The 20,968-nt window shown below is 35.5% G+C and overlaps 1 protein-coding gene across 2 annotated transcripts in view; it reads right to left on the reverse strand.

Moving 5' to 3' along the window:
* Positions 1 to 20,968, reverse strand: part of LOC140333934 (S-adenosyl-L-methionine-dependent tRNA 4-demethylwyosine synthase TYW1-like) — a 100,914-nt gene that overhangs the window by 17,053 nt on the left and 62,893 nt on the right. For both annotated transcript variants that reach the window (XM_072415965.1, XM_072415972.1), the window contains one exon: positions 1,520 to 1,630. In XM_072415965.1, coding sequence (XP_072272066.1) covers positions 1,520 to 1,630 — 111 coding nt within the window. The remainder of the gene's footprint in view (positions 1 to 1,519; positions 1,631 to 20,968) is intronic.

Raw genomic sequence — 20,968 nt, forward strand, 5'->3', positions numbered from 1 at the left:
AACTATGAATTATGAATGATTACTAACACTTTAGCAAATTAAAAATACTAAGTTAACAGCAACCTTTGGGAAAAGTGGCCTTCACTATGTAAAATGATGAATGTTTAAATGAAGGCTATACCTGTTAATCCCAGTGAGTGCCTCTTTTCTGCATCATTATAAATATAATCTGCATATGTCCTGCAACCCATAACTCTAGACTGAGGCTGGATCTAATATCACCTTCAATGAGCCCTTTGTAAACCTTTTTTATTTACTCCCCTTTTGCCTTGGGTTAAGGATAAGGATGCTTATTAAACATGTTGCTCAAAGTACCACAAAGTACTAATTTCTATGATCCAACACCCCAGTGAGAACATGATTTATAATTGTCTATACTGTTACAGGTTTGGAAACTTGTTGGTCCAATAAACAGGAGCTGGGTGGAAAATTAAAAAATAGAGTCAGGGCTGGGAGCGTGTAAAATTTGGGGTATGCTACATCTCACCAGATGATAGATGATGTCACACTTTGCGCTATCCTACTTTGTTCTGTTCTAAAGCCATTTTTCTTACACGCTTCCAGGGTTTTAGCTAGGGAAGGTGACACGAATGTGAACTGTGGATCTTGATCTTTAGAAAGCATTTAATAACCCCCTAAGCAGTATTCCCAAGTGTGACTTAGGGTGGATTTACCATGCAAAAAGTCGCGATCCCTAGTCACACTCGGGGTCGCTAAAAACATTTTTTAAACCCCCCGTTAACTTGTTTCGTTGTAGTCCCCCGGTGTCCTGCTGGTCCCTGCAGCTCCTCGGGAGACATCTTCTTCGATCTTCAGCCAGCAACTGCAGAGACGATCCCTGGGGCTTCCCGGTGACGTAAGTGCATGCGTCGGTGCGGGCGGGAGATTCAAATAAATTTGTGTTGGTTTCAATACAAAATAGCTGTATTGTATTGTATTGTGTTTTGTATTGTATCCAATACAAAGAAATCTTTATATAATATATAAATAATTATATTATACATGCTACTGTACAGTAATATTACGTTTCACTGTTTTTTTTAAAAAGATTTTTGTGTTTTTTTTTTTATTTAAAGTTTATTGTTAAATTTATTAAATATTGGACATTCTGGTGAGTTATGCCTAAGAATTATAGGCCTACATAGAAAAATAAATTTCCATGCAAAAAGAATAATGCTTTTTGCGTAGAAATACGGATAGAATTAGGACGCTAGAGGGGTTAAAGTGGCAATAAAAGTATTTGTTTCACAATTCACTAATTATCTTACACAATTACAAACCACTAAATAAACAGACCTGTAGCAGAAATGTAAAAATTGCTCTGGTTCATGAGGACTGTCCAGGTGCAGGAGCTGTATTGGTTGACCAGGAATAAGCTAACATAATAGTCCAATGTAGCATTAGTTATGAAGGTTTTAAAGACACACACTTCTGCATCAAGTGTTGTTTTTCAAAAAAATATAGATTTTTTATGTACAGCACAGAATGCATGTTTGAGAATAAAAACAAAATAACTTACCTTGACCTCAATGAAGTCAGGTGTGCCAAGAGTGACTAGATCTGCATATGCTTTCAGTTCATCCACATTCCATGCCTTCACTAGGGTTAAACGGTATACAGTTCGTTGTTGCTGTTAACATAATATACATATTAGTAGATTTCAATAATACACAAATGCAGACGATTCTACATAGAAATTTATGGAAACTGGAAATGTATAAAAATTATTGGTGCAATCAGCAATAGGCAGCAGGGGTTTATTACAGTATTACTGTCATATAGTCACAATCATCTAAGAAACGATCCTAAGAATATAAGCATAAAACAATTTACAGAGTGCTATAAAGCAGGGGAAAAAAATCACTGTGAACAGGTATTATGGTATTTACAGCTGAGTGTATGCACATTGCCAACCTTGTTCCACCTCTTTTGTTTTCATATCATACAAAAAGATTGGGGCTTTACTGTAAAGCATAGATCTCTGTACAACAAATGATCACTCCATCATTCCATTATCCACTGATGGATGTTGGAGGAATGACAGATGAAGGCAAGGAATGTCTCTCAAGGAACACCATTTGTATAGAGGTGTCCACACTTGCTGATGATTATCAAACAAGAGAACCTGATTGCACTTGGTTGCTACTTACCTTCTTCATTCCTATTGAAGTGGCAAGGGAGTGCCAAATTTTTACACACATGTAATTTGTCATATGTTGTCGCTCCAGTAGTTCCTAACGGCCCCTGGCCGATCCCCCGGCAACAGGGCTGGCATTAGCCCGGAACGAACTACCGGCTAGGCCGTATCTGGCCTAAAGGCCACAGTTTACCGACCCATGATCTAGTCTAAAGCATTCCCTGTAATATGCCTATCACATCCATATTTTCTTGATATACTCAATACAGTATTTGTAACATTCACAAAATACCTTATTAAAAAAGGAGATCCAACAATCCTTTGGCAAGCATAATATTCAGTCAATACAAAAACTGACACATCAAAATCATTCAGCCACAGAAAATGGTATTGTCACAAAATCTATTATATTACATGTTTGTTTTCATATTTATTTATTTTAATTAAGTCTTATACCTACAAAGGACTATTGTCATGGCATGGATTTGTGAGAATATATCAAACATTTATGAGCTAGTAAAACACTAGGCAATAAGTAATCCAGAAAGATATTTTTGAGAGTATTCAATGTTATGATGCAATCTAAAAACATTTAAATGCAACAAAAGGGACCCATGTGTATGTTTTGAGGTTGGATTCTCTAACAGAAGCATCTGTGTATAGAACAATAGTATATTTTGATTTTCTCTAACAGGTACATAAAGATATATGCTTTAAAGGTAGGCCATTAAGTAGATCTTCAATTGGTAGTAGTCTCATTTAAGAGTTACTTAATGAATAAATATGCCTTATATTTAAAGCATTCTGAGGTATGTGTGGCAAATGTAGAGGCAAATTGGCAGCATCCCCCTTTCCCCTGGATATGGCTGTTAATCATTGTTGTGCTTTAGGCTTGTGGCACCTTATTTGGGATCTAGGCCCCAGAGTATCTTGGAAGGAATGGGTGGGCCAGACACATGATCCCTACACCAGAACAGGATTTGGAGATGGCTATGCAGAACCTACCATTGAAAGGTAGTAATTCTTTTTTTGAGAAATGGGGATGGAGTTGGAGTCTAGGTTTTGCTCAGGAAGACAGACTGGGGAGAGCCTAAGGCAGAACACACCCCTGCAGTGGAAGTGATAAACCCTGAATTTGGGATCATTATTGTGTGAGGACTGAGCGCCAGTTTGGCACTTTGTTTCTACCTGAAATATATATATATATATATATATATATATATATTGATTCACTTATACGCTGGTTGAGTTTAAATAAAGACACAGTTTCAGACTGTGTGGCTGTGTCCTGTGCACTGATCCCGATTCCCCTAAATTTCACAGAACACATATATAATAACTTGCTACTGCATATACCCTAAAAGTTATTTTTTTCTGCAGGGTAAGGAAAGATCATTATGTGATTTGCTCCACTGTTCCCTGAAGCACATTTGTCAAAAAAAAGGCTATTATCAGCTGCTCTAGCTTTTAATGACAAGTATGCTCAAACTGTGATTGTCAACAGACATTCACAACTGGCCTGTGGCATTTAGTCTAAGATGTCAGCTTGCAGAAATATTCTACTTTGCCTTTCTCTTTGCCTTAGAACACATTTCCCAAACAATTAACTTTTCACAAACTGCTGCATATATAATTTTTCCTTCCAATTTTAACTATAAATGAAGAACAAGACTTGTATTGTCTTCAAAATGAAAAGCAGCAAGAAAGCAGAAATGATTCTATGGGTTTACATTTACATGCTTATATTGAAGCAGTAAAATTGATTATACCAGCACCAGTATGACAACAGCCAAATTCAACTTCTCAGTGATATAGGGGCAAAGGGTAATAGATGATTTGCAAAGCTAATTAATTTCACATATGAATGACACAGGTAATGGAACAACAAAACAAGGAGGAGTTTGAGGAACTCAACAAAATTTAGTAGCAACACTTGTATATGTATTTTAGAATGCTGGCAACTTTAAGCACTCAATAAAAAGACAGCCACCAGAAGAATCTTTTAAAAAGAAATATTTACCATGTTCCATTTATTGTATACCAAAGAGACACAACTACTAAACAGATCGCCTGGGCATAGTGTACATATATTTTGTACAATTAAATCCATTACAGGGCAAATAGTATGTTTAGATTTCCCATTGTACCCATTCTATGTATGTCTATGGTTGTAGTACAGGGTACTTTTTCTCCATTTTTTTACTAGTTTTTCTGCATTTGCAATATTAGTGTCTGTGTGGTGGAGGCCAAATAGGTAGAGAACAGGGCTTTGCTTTCCCATGTCAGAGATTAAATCTTGAATCTAATACATTGGATAATTATTTAGATTAACAGAGCAGATATAAAGCTATAAAACTAAAGGCATCGCAGTGTGCAGGTTTTTTTTTTTTACGAGGAAAGCAAGGCAAAAAAGGTTCAAAGTTCTAGGTTAAGAACAGTTAACATTTATAGATGTTCCCTATAAGACTGCAAATCTTCACACTAACAGTTCAAAATTATTTTGTGCTAGGGTACAAAATCTTTAATTATAAATGTTACCTTGCTGAGGTCTGACATTTTAATCATCTTCCAATGCAGCCTTAGCAGTGGTGTCCTAAAAACATATATGCAATTGCTGGCAACCAGCACATTCTGCTTGTAGCCAAAATCCAATGACTGGATTAAAGATCTAACTCCCACAATAAACCAAAATAATGTCATGGTTGCACATAAAAAAAAAAAATCAATTCTAGAACAAAACAAAAGAGAATTATAGACCAGGTGGGAGTGGCAGCAATGCCTACATATATCTACTTTATATCTACTCCTACATGTGATAAGGCTCCTTCAGATGAAAATCGGATTAGAACACTCTTACACTTTTATTATTTTTCAGTTTCATGCAGTAGAGGATTTTCTGCAGGGTGAGCTTTTCTGCTTCCTTTATTACTGGTAAAAGGCAAAATCCTGTGATCTTTTATATGAAATATTGGTGTGAGGTTGTGAAAACCTACATAAAAAGGATTTCAAATATCCAATACATATAATGTATTTTAGCTATTCTGAAGGGGCTCAAAAGGTGCAGTCCATGTGTGACTCATACATTTTAACACAAGGCCCATAACACAAGGCCCCGTGGGTAGCAGATAGCGAATTGTCCCTGACAAGATATTAAGACACCAAGGCTTTTTTTTTTTGTTTTGTTTTTTTGCGCCAGCCGCTGTGCATTGCTTCCACTAGCACACATTCTATATGTATAATGTATCTATATAGTTGCAGATTATCAAGCCTAATATAACCATATACAGTAGATTCGTGTTAGTGAAGATTCAGTAATGTATGCAATGTTTGGAAGTCATGAAAAATGCTTTCTAAAATCCTCTAAGTGTTTTCGTGTTGGGACTCTATATCCATCTATATTTTTGGGATTTAGATAGATATACACACATTGACAATGTATGGCTTTTTATTGGATCATTAATATTGTTGTACATTTTATAAAATGACAAATATTTTAGTACTGCACCTGCAAGATCAATGTACTGCTATGATACAGGATACTATTTAAAGGTCTTCCTCAAAGTTTTAGAACGTAGTATGCATCTTTGCTGGAGAGATTTGCCACCACTATTGCATCAGGTGAAAAATCCCTCCATTCCTTTTGGCTTCACATGAATATGTTAGTACATGGATTTAAGGTGCAGGCTTGCTGTGAAAAGCTTTAGAACCTTTGCATTAGAACCTAGATGTTAACATGCACAAAAGATCCCGAGAAATACCATGCATTGCTATATATTGTAGTGTGCTATAACAGGTGAGTTATACACAACCACAACCTAAATAGCCAAAATGGCCCTTAGGTTTGGCATGCTGCAATATTATGGAAATGTGTACCAAGTGGATTTTCAAATTAGATGGATTAAGAGCTGCTAAAGAACTTCCTTTTTATTATGAACATATTAACTCTTTTAAACTTAACTTATTATAGTTTAAGTTCTAACAGGGCTAGTAAGCCTTTTTTGTTTTCTTTTTTTGGAATATTAAAAAAACATTAAATCTTCAATGGAACAATGGCTAAAAATGAAGGTTATACATCTGAACAAATGACACAACTTTGACATGGTGTATTCATTCTCACAATCTCAATTTATTCAAATGTAAATTACTCATGTGGAGAATCCATGAAAGTAAAAATAAATCCAAACTAGGTGCTAATAATGAAAATCTCCTAAGGGAGTATGAGGATATTTAAACCTCTGAGGGTCTGATGTTCACTTTGCTATTGATGTTTATGGTGTCATCATGCCAAGATCAAAAGAGCTTGCTAAGGCCTTTAGAAAGAAATTGTGGATGTCTGAGTCTAGCAGGAGATTTAAATAGACTGATAAGTTTTTGAAATCAGTCACTTTACTGAAAATAATTTAATGGTGTAGATTTTAAAGGGTTAATAAACTAGATCGCCCAGTAAATTCAGCCCAAGAGCTGAGCGTTTACTTTTAAATAAAAAGTCTGACAAAAGACTGGTGGGCAGGTTTACAAAAAACCTACACAAAGTCATTTTCTCGTGGGCAATACCAGGCCAAGGGTGCACTTTCCACAAAACAGTTTTTGAGTTGAGTAAGTTAAAGATATATTAAACATGAATGTTTGCCCATTGCCGAATGAAATATATGTGTGATAGACTGAACTTGATATACCATCATGCAATTGTCCAGTTCAACTAACAAGCACCTGGAGCCAAACAAGATAGTAATCTGATGTAAAGTCTAGGCATTACACCACCATTAAACTAAACATATGAACCCAACATAATATTCCAAAGCAGACTAAGGAGAAGCCAACTGATACCAAATTAAAAAAAAGTGCAAAAAAAAACAAAAAACAAAACGGTGAACTAGTAGGACAGTTATAAAGAATTAAAAAGTTATGGCAAGTGTTATTAGTACATCAAAGCACTGTCCAGGAAATTTAAATGTCAACGAGAAACAAATGACAGGCTCTCCCATAAGAAAAACAAATGAAGATCCATATGTTTTTTTCCCCGTGTTAAAATTATTAACAATGCAAAAGATGTTTCATTGTTAAATCTAATCATCAAGCGCTTGAGGCTTCTGATTAAAGCAGATGTCTGATTTGTTTAATGGCCACATTTGAAATTAAAAACAATGTTTTATTACACAACAAACACATTTGTTTGGCAGCACATGTGGAAACAAACACAGAAGAATAAACTAACAAACACAAAAATGACATGACCTATTTGCCACACCAGCAATTGTTTCCAGTGGATGTAGTACCAATTAAAAGACCAAAAACTGATGGAGTGTCCTAAATGTTATTAGTACTTCATCAGATTGGATTTTATTTCCACATAGTGTACTGTTACAACCTAAAGAACGGAATGGGTTTTATTGCTGAAGAGTTGTAGAGGTCATTTATAGAGCAAAGCTTGAAGACCCACACTAATATTATGTTACATGTTAAATTGTTACTTGTTCTGTATGTTATGAGAAGCAGCTTTTTCAGACACAGATAACGCTCATATACTGGTAGTTTTCTGTGAGAACAGTCATTTTTTTCCAATATACTCTGGTAAATCACAAACTTTTCAATGTACTTCATATCTAATGAGCTGATGTTATTGCCTCATATAAATCTAATACAACAACCATAGTGTCTTTCATCTTGGTCCCTTTGGACCTTTGCTAAGGATGTGTGTTTGAGTCAAGGCACACTGGATCATGGCATATGTTAATAATACTGTGACATGGTGGTTATCGTACTGAAATGTAATATTAATAGGGATATTTACTGTAAATTAAGCAGGAATACAACTAATCTAAGTACATTAATTTTTTTACCATCGTATTCATGTATACCTATAAATTCAGGTGTTTTTTGCAATATTCACTATATACATCATAAAATATAATGTAACCTGTTATATATAATATAATGTAACCTAATATAAATGTCATATAAACTTTGATTAAATCTTAGTCCCAAATCTTTTTGTGCCGCTTTATTTTAACACCTTACAATACTCCTGGATGTATGTGTCTGATTCTTTCTTAGTTGCTGACCCAGAAAAAAGCACTTAGAGCAATAAAGTCAAGCTCCTAATTAGCAGACTTTCTGCAGGTCAGCAAACAAAGTACTAAAACCACAACAGCCAGGGATCTAACATTTTCAGAGTAGAGGTCAATGGCAGCTCATGTATTTATTTTTTATAAGTTTCATTTAAGATTCATCTTAATAATGTTTTCATTACTGTTCTACAGGAAAATTCATGAATTCCAAATTATCTATAAATAGGGGAAAAGTTTTAGTTACAGATTAACTTTTTTGTTGTAAAACAGTATAAAAATTGTTGTGGAGAGGAAAGAAAGAGGTTTGAGCAAATTTGTAAAAAGTTAATTACATGCATAATTAGTCTTCTACAAAATTGAGCCTTAAAACTAAATTTTCCTCTGCACAACACTTTTTATACTTTAAACTTCAAAGAGGCTGGCTCTTCTATAGTATTCCAAGGGAAAGAGAAGGACCACGTTCTGTATAAGTTTTGTTATGAAATTCATTTCAATGTTTAATAAGCTTATGATAACTAGCTGACTTCAGAAGTTAGATGGTTACACCTATGTATAACTTATTTCAGTGTCCCACTGAATGAATGCTTTAGTTTCAAATTTTCAGTGCAAAGATGATGTTAAAATCCTTTGTCCTCACCGATCAATCACTGGATCACCATAATACAACAATAATTGCAATTAAAATCCTGTTATTAGCAGACCACAGAGAAAGGAGGGTTTACAAACACAGTTTCTCTGCTGCATGTTACATCAGATCCCCTTTCAACTCACAGCAGTCATATTTGTAAAAAGAGATCTGTGTGTGAAACCGAGCCACAGTCTAAAATATTGAAAAAATGTATTTATCCTAAAAACTTTATTCATTTAAAAAAATCTGTTTTTTTTTTAGGTTAGAAAGGTAACAGTTTAATGATTAACTGAGACAGATATAGAAGGTAATTTGTTTCGGATAATTTTTTAATCATTAGTGAATTACATTCATTGATCTTAGACAAACGTATTTTGCCCTTGCTGTAAATTGCACAGAGAATATTAGCTTGCGGGACAGCTCCAGAGTTTAAAGTTTTGTGAATTAAATACGATTATGAAACACTAGATATATCCCAAGACAACCTGTTACCGGTATTTGTAGGCAAATGAGAGGGAACATGATGAGGCACACACAGGATTATTAGAAGTGTAAGGAGTGATGGTGGTTACACAGAGAGATGTATGGGAGGGACTTAGGAGCTGTGTACGGAGTGAGAAAATGAGTGTACCAAAATCACAGTACCGGAGTAGAATTAGTTAACATAGAAATAAGAGAATAGGCACCAAATATTACAGTAATGTTTGAGAATGAGATGGTTAACAGCAAGAACTAATGGCATGGTTGTTGCACATATCATTAATAGAGAAACATTAATAAAGAAAACTACAAATATAGTGCAGCAATTTTATGGGTGTTAAAATACATGAAAGATTACAAAGGAAATTATGTAAAATAATAATGATAATGTATAAAGAAAAAGGTAAGTGTATGAATTGTTGGAACAATACAACATAATTGAAATAAAATGATAATTAAAAAATACATGAAAGTATGCAGAGTAAGTAGTAAAAGAGATAGGTCATGTGCTGATAAAATCTTATACGAGACAGTGATAATGGTCACAAAATTAATAGAATATCTTTAAGGGAAGGAATATGGAGACTTATATCCTGAGACTTGACTAATGATAATGATGTAGATATCAAAAAGAAGGGGGATCCGAATGAATTGTTTTCATTAAAAAATAATCAGGTCAAGTGCTAATGAGAAAAAACTCATAACGGAGTATCAAAACGATGAAGGATAACAAGGCATTATTATCTAGGACGTGCAAAAAGGATATGTAAAGGTTGGATGGCAATGCCCAAAGCCTCTAGATGTTAGGAGGTCGGTAGGAATGGTTTGTAGCTATTCATATAATTTAAGCCGGGTGCGGTGGTTGCTTGTAGGTTAATAATCCACTTGCATTCAGACTGTAATCATTTTCTATCCACATTACCTCCTCTAGGGTTGCTGGGAATGTGTTCTAGACCTGTGAACGAAATCACTGAGGCATCGAATTGGTGTTACGTGCTGACATGGTGCTTGATGGGAGTGATGATTCTCCTTGCCGTTATTGAGTGGCCAATTTAATTTTCTTTAATGCTCTCTTCGTTTTGCCGATGTACAATTACCCACATTTGCAGGGTATCAGATATATAACTCTTTCAGTGGTGCAACAAATGTGGTGGTTAGGTTGGTGCACTCTGCCATTAGATAGTACCGTGCACAGGCCTTCTTGGATCCAGGGGCATTGGCTGCAATGGCCGCATTTAAACATGCTTTTAATGTTCGTTGATGAAGTGATGTGAAAGTGGCTGGGTACCAGCTGGACTTTTAGAGATGGCGATTTTCTGAATACCAACAAAGGATTTTTGCCTACAAACCTTGAGAGTAAGGGGTCATCACTTAGGATGTTCCAGTGTTTCTGGCAAATGTTGCATATCCGATTATGCTTGGAATTGATCATGATAACGATTCTGGTTTGTAGCACATCATTATTGGTTGTATGTCTTTCTTTGTACAATAGTTCTTCCGTGGTTTTGCTTTCAGCTTTTTGAAATAATTTTTTCAAAAGTTTTTTAGAATAACCTCTTTCTAATAGCCTGGCTTAAAGTGCTTTTGCTTATTTATTATATTCATATTGGGTTGAGCAGTTTCTTTTTAGTCTTAAATACAGACTATATGGAATGCTTTTGATCAAAGACCTGGGGTGTGAACTGGAAGCGTGCAAAATGGTATTACCGACTGTGTATTTCCTGAATAATGTTTTTAACAATGAAGAGATCAATGGTGAAGCGCAAGTTGAAGTTATTCACTTGGATGAAGTTAAAGAATTCCTGTAGATGTTTTACTGATCATCTATGTATCTTCTCAAAGATGATTTTTTTTGCCTCGAAGAGTTCTTTTTCCTATTCTCCTAGGAACAGGTTAGCATATGTTAGTGCACATTTAGTGCCCATAGCGACGCTCTGTACTTGGAGGTACAGGATGACGTTGAAGGTAAAGATGTTCTTTTTCAATATGTATTACAGAAGGAACAGAATGAATAGGTTCTGATCAGTATTATGGGGTTTATTAAAAAATTGAGAACTGGACAGGCAGTTCTCAATGGCTTTGATGCCTCTCTCATATGGGATGCTTGTGTATAAAGTTTCCACATCAATTTGTCACTAATATGGTTTGCTGAGGTACTTCCATATTGTCGGTAAGTTTCAGGACTTCATGGTGTTGTCGAACGATCCCATTAGTAACTTCCCCTTTCCAATATGGAATTAAGGGAAAACCATCTACTCTTATGTTTTCTTACTGTATGATGTGTGTTGTATGCTATGAATATAACTCACTGAATATAATAATATTACCTATTATCTTGCCTAAAAACCCCCGTCTTTTTCACTTTTTCTTTTTTATCTATTTTACAGTAAAATTTTTGAAGTGCTTAGCACCCAAGTCAAAAAATTAAAAGATACCGATTATTCCTTTGCCACAAAATTCTTTCACATGTCTGATTTTAATTTCTGCCATTTCAAGCAATGTTAAGCAGGCGCTGAGCTCTGCCTGACATGTTCAATAGTTATTAGCTGTTATACATTCGTAGTAAAGGATCACTATTAGGAAAAATTATGTGTGTGCCAGGAATGAACACAATTTTGTCATTCCAGCACAGGTAACCAAGCCAAAGGTTGTCTTCAGGAAGTAGAGAATAGGAAAGATGACAGGCTCCTGTGATGGAACAGAGATAGGTAAATAATGGTGGGTTTAGCTCCACTTTTAAAAGACGAAGGGGTTGAATTGGAAACCCATTCTAGTCTAAACAGTGACAGAGGTTCAAGCCCTACCTCACTGCAAAAGAAATTTGCTTTTGTCTATAGACTTTAGTATCCCAAGGCTTTCTGTCCTTTCCAACAGGAAACAAGCAGCTAATAAAAACAGATACAATCTTTAAACCAACCTTTTTAAAAATCTACAAAATTATTTTATTTTTTATTTCCTATGTTGATCACAGGCAATCCCAAAGTCAGCCACAGATCACTGAAGTGGATTGTGTTAGCTTGATATATTCAATTATTACCAAAACTGGCATTCCAAATTGGTGGGCCTATGGCATGTCCAGTTTACAAAAAGAATCTTACAATTATAATGAATTCTACCAAACCACCTTTGTCTACCCTTTTGCTGACTAATCTATTTTGACATTACATTAATAGTTTACTATATTAGTAAATTAGTAAATTGTACATTGTTTACTATATTAGTAAAAATGTAAAACCAATTTCTATGCCAATTTTGCATTTCCTCTTTACTGCATCTAGTCTCTGGCTACACAATACGTGACACAATATAGGGCACTGTCTTGACAAATGTCTCATTACTGCTCAAAATGCAGGATGACACAATAATGTTCTAGACACAAAATTTAAAAAAATGACCAGTGAAGAAACTAGACAAGTTAAAATTTGGAATACAACACATTCTCAAAAAGTACTAGGCAAGGAAATGTGCATAAATTCAATAAATTAGGTTGGGGAAAAAAATACACACACACAAAAACAAAACAAAAAAACACATTCAATCAGTGATGACCTACAGACACTGGTTTGGCAGAACATTCTAGGTTTTCTGGGAATAAAAATCTAGTAGAAGCAGCTTTGTGACTGTCTAAAATGCTACACACAACCTTGGATGAACAGTTTTAGCTATCCAATTTGGCAAACAAAAAGCTTTTCTCAGCAAGGTATCTAAGTGAAAATGAGGAGGTGATAAGGAACCTGAAGTTACAAATGATGCTGACCTATGGATAATGCAAGTTTTCATATCTACATGATAAATAATGAACAGTAAAGAAACAAAAAAAAAAAGGACCATACAGAGTATACATTCTCTTTATCTTTAAAGGGAAAACATAGCACAAAACATCCAGCTTGATTACAAAATTGCAAAATGGTAGCCATAACTTACTGCCCCCCCCCCCCCCCCCCCGCCCTCTTCACAGGTATTTTGCATAGATTTCTAAGAAATGATGACTGATACCTAATTATCAACTGCCCCCTTAAGCGCAACCATTATTGCAACAGGTTTTCTATCAAATGATAGTATCAACTTTAAGTCATAGATACGGATTGTCTGACTCTTCCTAAATGTCAAAAAACATGTCAAGTACGGTATTAGCCAACACAGAATAATTGACAATAACATTCCAAACTGATACATTTTCATATTATTTTAAAGCTTTCAGGGTAGAGCTTTTTACTTCAAAAACTGAATATCCAGAATTATTCATTGATCATTACCTAACCCTAACCTGACTCTCCTAAAACCAACAAATAGCCTTAGACCCTACAATGACTGTCACTTAAGCTCACCGTTTTAAATGAATCTTCATAATTACAATTTAAAGAGTCAACATTAACTCAAAAAGTGAAATTTCCTAAATTATATAGGGAACGTAGGTATAGCTTCCACCAATCTTCTAATACTTGCGGTAACACATAGTCTAACATTTCAAATATTGCTTCACCTGAAACCGACTAGAGAACACTGACCTTTACCCTTTGACTTCAATCTCTTGACCCTAACCTCTAAAATACTTTACTTTGCTCATCAAGCATCATAACTATTTAAGCCAAAACCTTGGATCTTGGCAAAAACATAGGCTGATCCTGTATTGGTCAAAATTTGTAAGCAGTATAAAAATTGAAAAACAGGCTATATTTAGTATACCAGGGAAAATTTAGATATACATCAAGTAAAATGCCACCTTTCATTGTTTTATTATTCTTATTTTTACCTTGTTCCCTATTGGTATGAGACAAGATCAAATAGATGTAGTTTCAAATAGCCTATATTCACCTTTACTGAAGCTGAAAACTGCTAGTAATAATCAAAAGTAATAATCAATCTTCCAGCAACTCTGTTTCAGCTGGATTTATTCATGGTAGGTAATCAGCAATTTTACTGAAAAACCAGAAAAAAATATCATACTATGCAAGGACACTGAAGGACATGTAAGAAGTGATTTTTTTATTGCCCATGGGGTCCGTTAAGGAAGAAAATGGGCTCTATAATTCATGGTCATGAAGTGCGTGTGTGCAAACTGGAGCAGTAAAACACCAGTGGTTGAATGCTGTGGATTTATCTTAGACAGGAGAGAGGCTAACCCCCCCCCCCCCCATGTTTTTTTAAAAAGCCTTTGGAGGACTATGTAAAACAAGCTTGAGGCTGTTGCAGTAGGTAACTTGTTTTAACCCTTTTATTGTCATGATATGTGCAACTTGTGATTGGCAACAATAGGATTAACGCCTAAAGCTGAACTCTGGCATAAAACTACTTAAAAACGAATAGCCTAACAAAAATACAGTAACGGGTACGTGGCCAAAACACTCTAATGAACAGAGGTGTTAGCTGAGCTCCACTCTCCATTAATCCAGAGAATATCCTCATGAACTTTCTACCATCTATAGCCTCACCTCTAGCACCACTATTTGCTGCTTTCACCCTTCACTGCTAATGCCATCTTGCAAAATAAAAAGGAACTATTCTGGTCTGCAAGCACTGATAACCTGAATTGGTCTTCAGCTGCCATGTCAGGTCCCTGGCCAGACCCTGTGGCTGAGACTTGTATTGCGGACTACCAAAATGAATTTCAGTGGTCAAAGTCAAAGCTTTTTAGGCATAATTTAAATTAAATCAGAGGCTGCCTTGTCTGAAAATAGGAGCTATATATCTAATATGAAAAAGTCATGTGTTTGAACTAAATTGAGATCCAAACACTTAAAGCATAATTATAGTATTAAAAAAAAAAAAAAAGGTTGTGATCAGGCAGGTTCATTTGCTGCAGAATGGCGAATTATGAATTATGTCAATCAAGATTGCCGAAGATTGGAACCAGGAAGGGAAGAAGGAAGAAGATGGCAACGCCCGCAAGAGAACAGGGGCAGATAAGTGTTTTTTTTAAAAAAGATTGTAATCAGCCAGGTATTGTTATTTTTTTTGCAGAAGGGACGTCTTTTAACACAATAAAATATGTTAGCCTTATTTTGTTTTGCGCTGCATTCTAATGTAAAAAAGGCAAGACAATCCAAAAGTAGTAAAAAAATATTTTAGGTAAACCCATACACTTCAAACTTTTTCCGACTTGATAGGATGCTGCCATGTCTGTCTATGAAAGAATAGCTTGAAATGAAAGCTGATTAAAGAATTGAAGATATAAATAAATTGATTTCCTTTACTGATTGAAATCACATAGCTCAATTGGAAGGCAACAAACTGATTGTGCACAGAATACAAATATTTTTATTTGCTTAGTCCAGGGGTCGGCAAACTTGGGCCTTTAGGCCAGATACGGCCTAGCTGGTAGTTCGTTCAGGCCTAACATCCCCTGGCCGATCCAGCCTAATGCCGGCCAGCAAGCCGGAGCCGCGGGTTGCCAGCGGGATCTGCCAGGGGGCGTTAGAAACTACCTATGCAGGAGCTCCGGTGTTGACCCCTTGCTGTTGGTCCCCTATGTACCATGGCCGTTGTTGATACTTTTTGCCGCTCTTGGCTTAGTTTATGTTTTGCCATTCTTATTTTCTATTCTTTGTAGTTAACTTAAAGTTAAACGGTAATGGAGAATTTTTATAGCCCAGTAACGGTTTATACAATTAAATATATTGGTAAAATGCAAGCAATAAAAGCCTACAACTAGATCAGTACCAGCCTCTAGCATAGCCAAACCAAATATTTCATTTACTAACCTATTAATTGGAAGAGAAAGACATAAGTGTATCACAGTGCAGCTTCTCCTTTCACCATCCAGTCAAACTGGGGCATGTCCAGGATAAACTAAGTTTAGTCAAATTGTTAGACTGATTCTGGCCATCATCAGACTGAGTATATTTAGTGGCAGAGAAAAATAGCACAGGGAAATCTCTGCATTGAAGCTGAATAGCTTTTGGTGGTGTAAGTATAAATCATCACAGATTACTGCCCTGATAAGGGGCTTAACAGTAAGGGGTAGACTAAAGGACAAGGAACTGTCCAATTATAGGGTGTAAGATAGCAGAATTAGCCCCTAGTGGGGAGGGGAAACCATTACAAAGGACATTAGCATTATTAAGCACACTGGTGGGGTACAGAATATAAGAGAAATTCAACATCATATAACACATTCATTTAAATAATAAAGCATTTAAAACTTAAAAAATGTATTACACTGTAGCTTAACAATCCTCACATGTAGCACCTACATTACTTTTTTCAGGCGCTTTTTTTCTGTAATAATAAACTTAGGAAACCTGTAGTGACACACATACTCACCTGAAAAGAGTGCATCATCACTATAACGGCAGGCTCAGTCCTGGATCTGAAACTCTCAAAAACCCACATTACACATTTCATGACCCCTATTCATTTGCTATGGGGCTGGGGCAGAGAGACACTATTTGTAGCATCTCCCAAGAGCCAGTGGTTCCCTAGCATGAGGAAGCAGTAAACATATCATACCTTTACCACCATTGTTAATTTAACCTTAGTTACTCAATAAGTAGCTCAGTTTTTTTTTTTAAACAGATATAACACAACCCTTGTATTAGTATAATTTATGGAAAAGTAGATCTACATAATCTTTTACGGGATTGTGCATTCAATAATTTAGTAGAACCAAAGAGCATTGTTAATATGGTAAGGGAAAGTTGAGAAGATGCACATTATAGATAGCTTCACACATATGGTTTGCTGTTTTCATTAATTTTTTTTTATTTTTAATTTTTTTTTTGAATTGGCACTTTGTCAGATGTTGACATGAATTACCATCCCTATCAATCCCAACAATTCAACATGTTAAATAGTGCATGAACATTAAATCACATAGGTGTGATTTAGTCCTAAACGTTCACATAAATCACATGCATAGAAATAAAATTAGTGGCAACAAATAACATAAAAAGCAAAATAAATCAGTTCCATCTGCCACTTTACTGAATCAGTCCAGGTGGAGGTGTCTAAATGTGACAACATAATGCATAGGCAAATTAGTATTGAGGTCTGTGTTCACATTAGAACTAATGCAACATGCTATGCACAATTTTGCCATTTATATCACAAAGTTTTATGATTACAGGACAATTTTCCAGCCTATATGAACCCATAAATATCTATTATCAAAGCAGCAGGAGATGTGGAGATCTAATTAGTAGCTGGGTACACTAAAGCAGATTGATCTTTTGTATTTTGGTTTTCAAAAATGCCACACAGTAATGCATTCATGTTTTTTAATGCTTAATATGTAAACCATGGTGCAGTTTCCAGCAGAAGAGCTGTTGAGACTTCAAAATATATCTGATAAAAGTGAAAGTCGAGGCAGTTTTTTTACTCATCAATAACAATCCTTACCATTTATCAGTGTGCCTTACCTTTTAGGTTATTGCTCCTCAGCCAACACTGTTGATAAATTAAGACTATAAATCTTAGTCCTTATCTGTATAACTAAAATGGCAAATATTCTGCTACCCTTGATGCCTGCACTGGTTAGATCAATATTTCTCAACCTAACATGGGGAACCCCTGAAATAACTTTCAGATCGTAAGGAACCCCTGACAATCATGCAAATATTAACAACTCACATTACTTTAGTGTGGTGGTAAGCAGGAAGAATACCTCTTACATTGCTGTGCAGTGGAAAGAAAGTTGTCCTTACAGATTGCCAAACAGACCATTGGTGTCAGTGGGATCTGACCCGAGAGGGACAAATTGTTCATTACTCTAGGAACCCGTAGCAATCTCTAGTTGAACCTTGGTTTAGAATTACTGGGTTACAGTGTGAACTAAAGTTGGAATCCTGCTGTAACATGAGAAGTTCTTGGTGTCTCTACACAAACACACACAGGCTGAATGACTGCATACTACCTTTTGTGTCATTCCAGCCAGTGTTATGTAGACTAAATACTGCAGGTTGACAATCCAAAAACCGGTCATTGATAATCCAGTTCCTTCAGTTTTCCAGAGTGAATTTTGGAGCACATTTTCAATAAAGGGACTGTAGTACTGTTTGGCCACTGATGTTTTGATGGCGCTGTTCTCCAGAAACAGCTGTTAGGTCTTGCTTGCTACACTAAATACACGCTGAGACGTCCCTGCTGCCTGCTCCCTGGAACAGTGCCAGACATCCACAGGTGCTGCGAGAGGAAGGCTGGCCTGTGTGTGGAGGTGAGTATAACCTTCAAAAATCTGGAATTTTTGAAAATCTGGCACTCCTCAGGTCTAGAGTTTGCTGGATTTTGTCAACCTGTACTTCAAAGTAGAGTCTCTGCAGTGATATTCCATTCTACACTGTCTGTTTCTTATGGGAAATAGGACAACCAGATTATGTGACTTTACGTTTTCTAAGATGTTTTTATGTAATTGAATTTTTTATTATAAAGTACGTTTTTTTTAATGCATGTATTGGGGGGTTTGCTATTCAGGTACCTTGAGTTCTGCTTTACCAACCCGATTTGATTACAGGACAGAACAGTGACATGGAAGACAACAGAAGGATTCACCGAGTGCTGCACAGTACCAGAAGATGAACACTTCTAAAAGCTTCAGCAGAGGATTACTTTTTTGCAATACGGTCACCTTAAATCTACAGGAAATGGTTCCAAGTTGGCTGGATGAACTTAGAAGCACGAGATAAAAAAAAAAAAAACATGTGAAAAATTGTATTGTTCTAATTGTTCTATAAGAAAATCATGACAGTAGTTGAAAAAGAAACATATACAATGCAAAAGGAAAGTCAACCATCGGTTTACATACAATGTATGGAGGAAGGTGAAAAAAATATTGTGTAGCATCTCTCCCTAAACATTTACCTACAGTACTTTATATTTTTATGTGGCCTTTTGTGTTATATGTAAATATAAATTCACTTTAAAAGTTGTACACTACAGTAAGGAACAAAAAAAATGCACGTTGCTTGCAATACACCATACATTTTGTTTTCTTTAAAACAAAAATTTGATACAGTAAGAAAAAAAGTAAAGTAAATCTGTGAGGGGAAAAAAAAAAAAAAAAGATATTAACCTAATATATTAGGGATTCTGAAGAAACAAAACAGTCTCAAAAACTGATAGCAAACTGGTCATTTCTTTAATCCTCCCTACTACAGAGCAACCACGAAATAAAAAATAAGATCAGTGGCCTGTTATGCCTTTGAATAGAATTTCTTTCAGCAGCTAGTGAACACGTATTACAGACAATTTATATAAAAGAGTTTTTAATAACATACAAAGACAACGAGGTAAAAACCTCAATTCCTCATCACCACTTCAAACTGCATTTTATATGACTTGAATAGCAGAGAAAGTTCCACTTCACTGATCACATAAGACTTTGTTAGGAAGAATTACTAGGGCACAGATTTCTCATTTATTTTCACAAACTACCAGCAGTTTATTTATTGTTGCTATGAATGACCACATTAACTACAAATGTGCCTAAATTACAGTGGATATAAAAAGTGTACATACCCCTGCTAAAATGCCATTTTTTTGCTTTTTAAAAAAAATGAGACCACAATAAATCATTTCAAAAATCTTTTCACACCTTTTATGTGACCTATATATACAAATCAGTTAAAAAAAATGAGTAGAAAACATAAAAAAAAATTAAATTAAAAAGTGCAAAAAAAAAAAGTGTGTATACCCCTTAAGACTTAGTGGAAACACCTATTGATTTTTTTATAGTGTTCAATCTAGGTAGGAGTATATTGGCATGACATATGGCAAAAGCTCCCCAAATCTGTCAGTTTGCAGGGGTATATCTTGGGCACAGCCCACTCCAGGTCCCAGATTTTCTATTGGATTTAAGTCTGGGTTCTGGAAAGGTCAAAATCTGCCATGCCGATACCCAAGATGACTGAATGCTGTAATTAAATTAAAAGGAGTGTGTACACTTTTTATATCCACAGTATAAATTATCATTTCAAGTTAACTAAGTATCGAGAAGAGGCCAGGAATTAAACAAGTCTACTTCTGTTGCTAATTTAACCGGTCACTGCCACTATTCTCAATGAAAAACATCTATTAAATGAACACTACTGAAGTCATGTGTAGACAGGTAAGCATAGGATCCCTCAAAATTCAGAATGACTTCATCAAATTAACTTCTGCACTCCATAGTACGATCTCGGGTCACCGTGGCTTTTTTTTTTTGACAGCTACACTTGAGGCATCCTTTTGCCTTATCAAGCCCAGTAAAAGACAGGTTACAGGAAAAGTAAACACAGAGTATAGGATGTTATCAAAAGAAGAAGAGAAGAGTTTCTGTCTTGCTCTATCAATGTACACATGAGCAATATAGAATTTGAAAAATGTTAAATAGGTTCGAAAATAAATTAGTGTTACAGAATATAGAAAAGAAAAGAAAAAATTATGCCAATACTGTGTTTTTAAGCAATAGACCTTAGAATTCATTCAAGCCTCACAAAAAGCCCTCTTTCCTTTTTATTTACACACATATACAAAAAGGGAACATCTGTCTCTGCAAGGGGAATCAGTAAGCACACAGCCGGCCACATCTGAGTGGATACCTCATTGTATGATTGAGTAATAAATCTGCTCATCCTTGTTCAGTATTATTAGAGGACTAAGACCAGAAAAGTCATTTCCCCATGTCCATGGGATCAACATTTTAAATCTAAATACATGAGTTATGGATTTTGCATTGCCTTT

The sequence above is a fragment of the Pyxicephalus adspersus genome, chromosome 1 (genome assembly GCF_032062135.1).
Source record: "Pyxicephalus adspersus chromosome 1, UCB_Pads_2.0, whole genome shotgun sequence".
Taxonomy (NCBI): domain Eukaryota; kingdom Metazoa; phylum Chordata; class Amphibia; order Anura; family Pyxicephalidae; genus Pyxicephalus; species Pyxicephalus adspersus.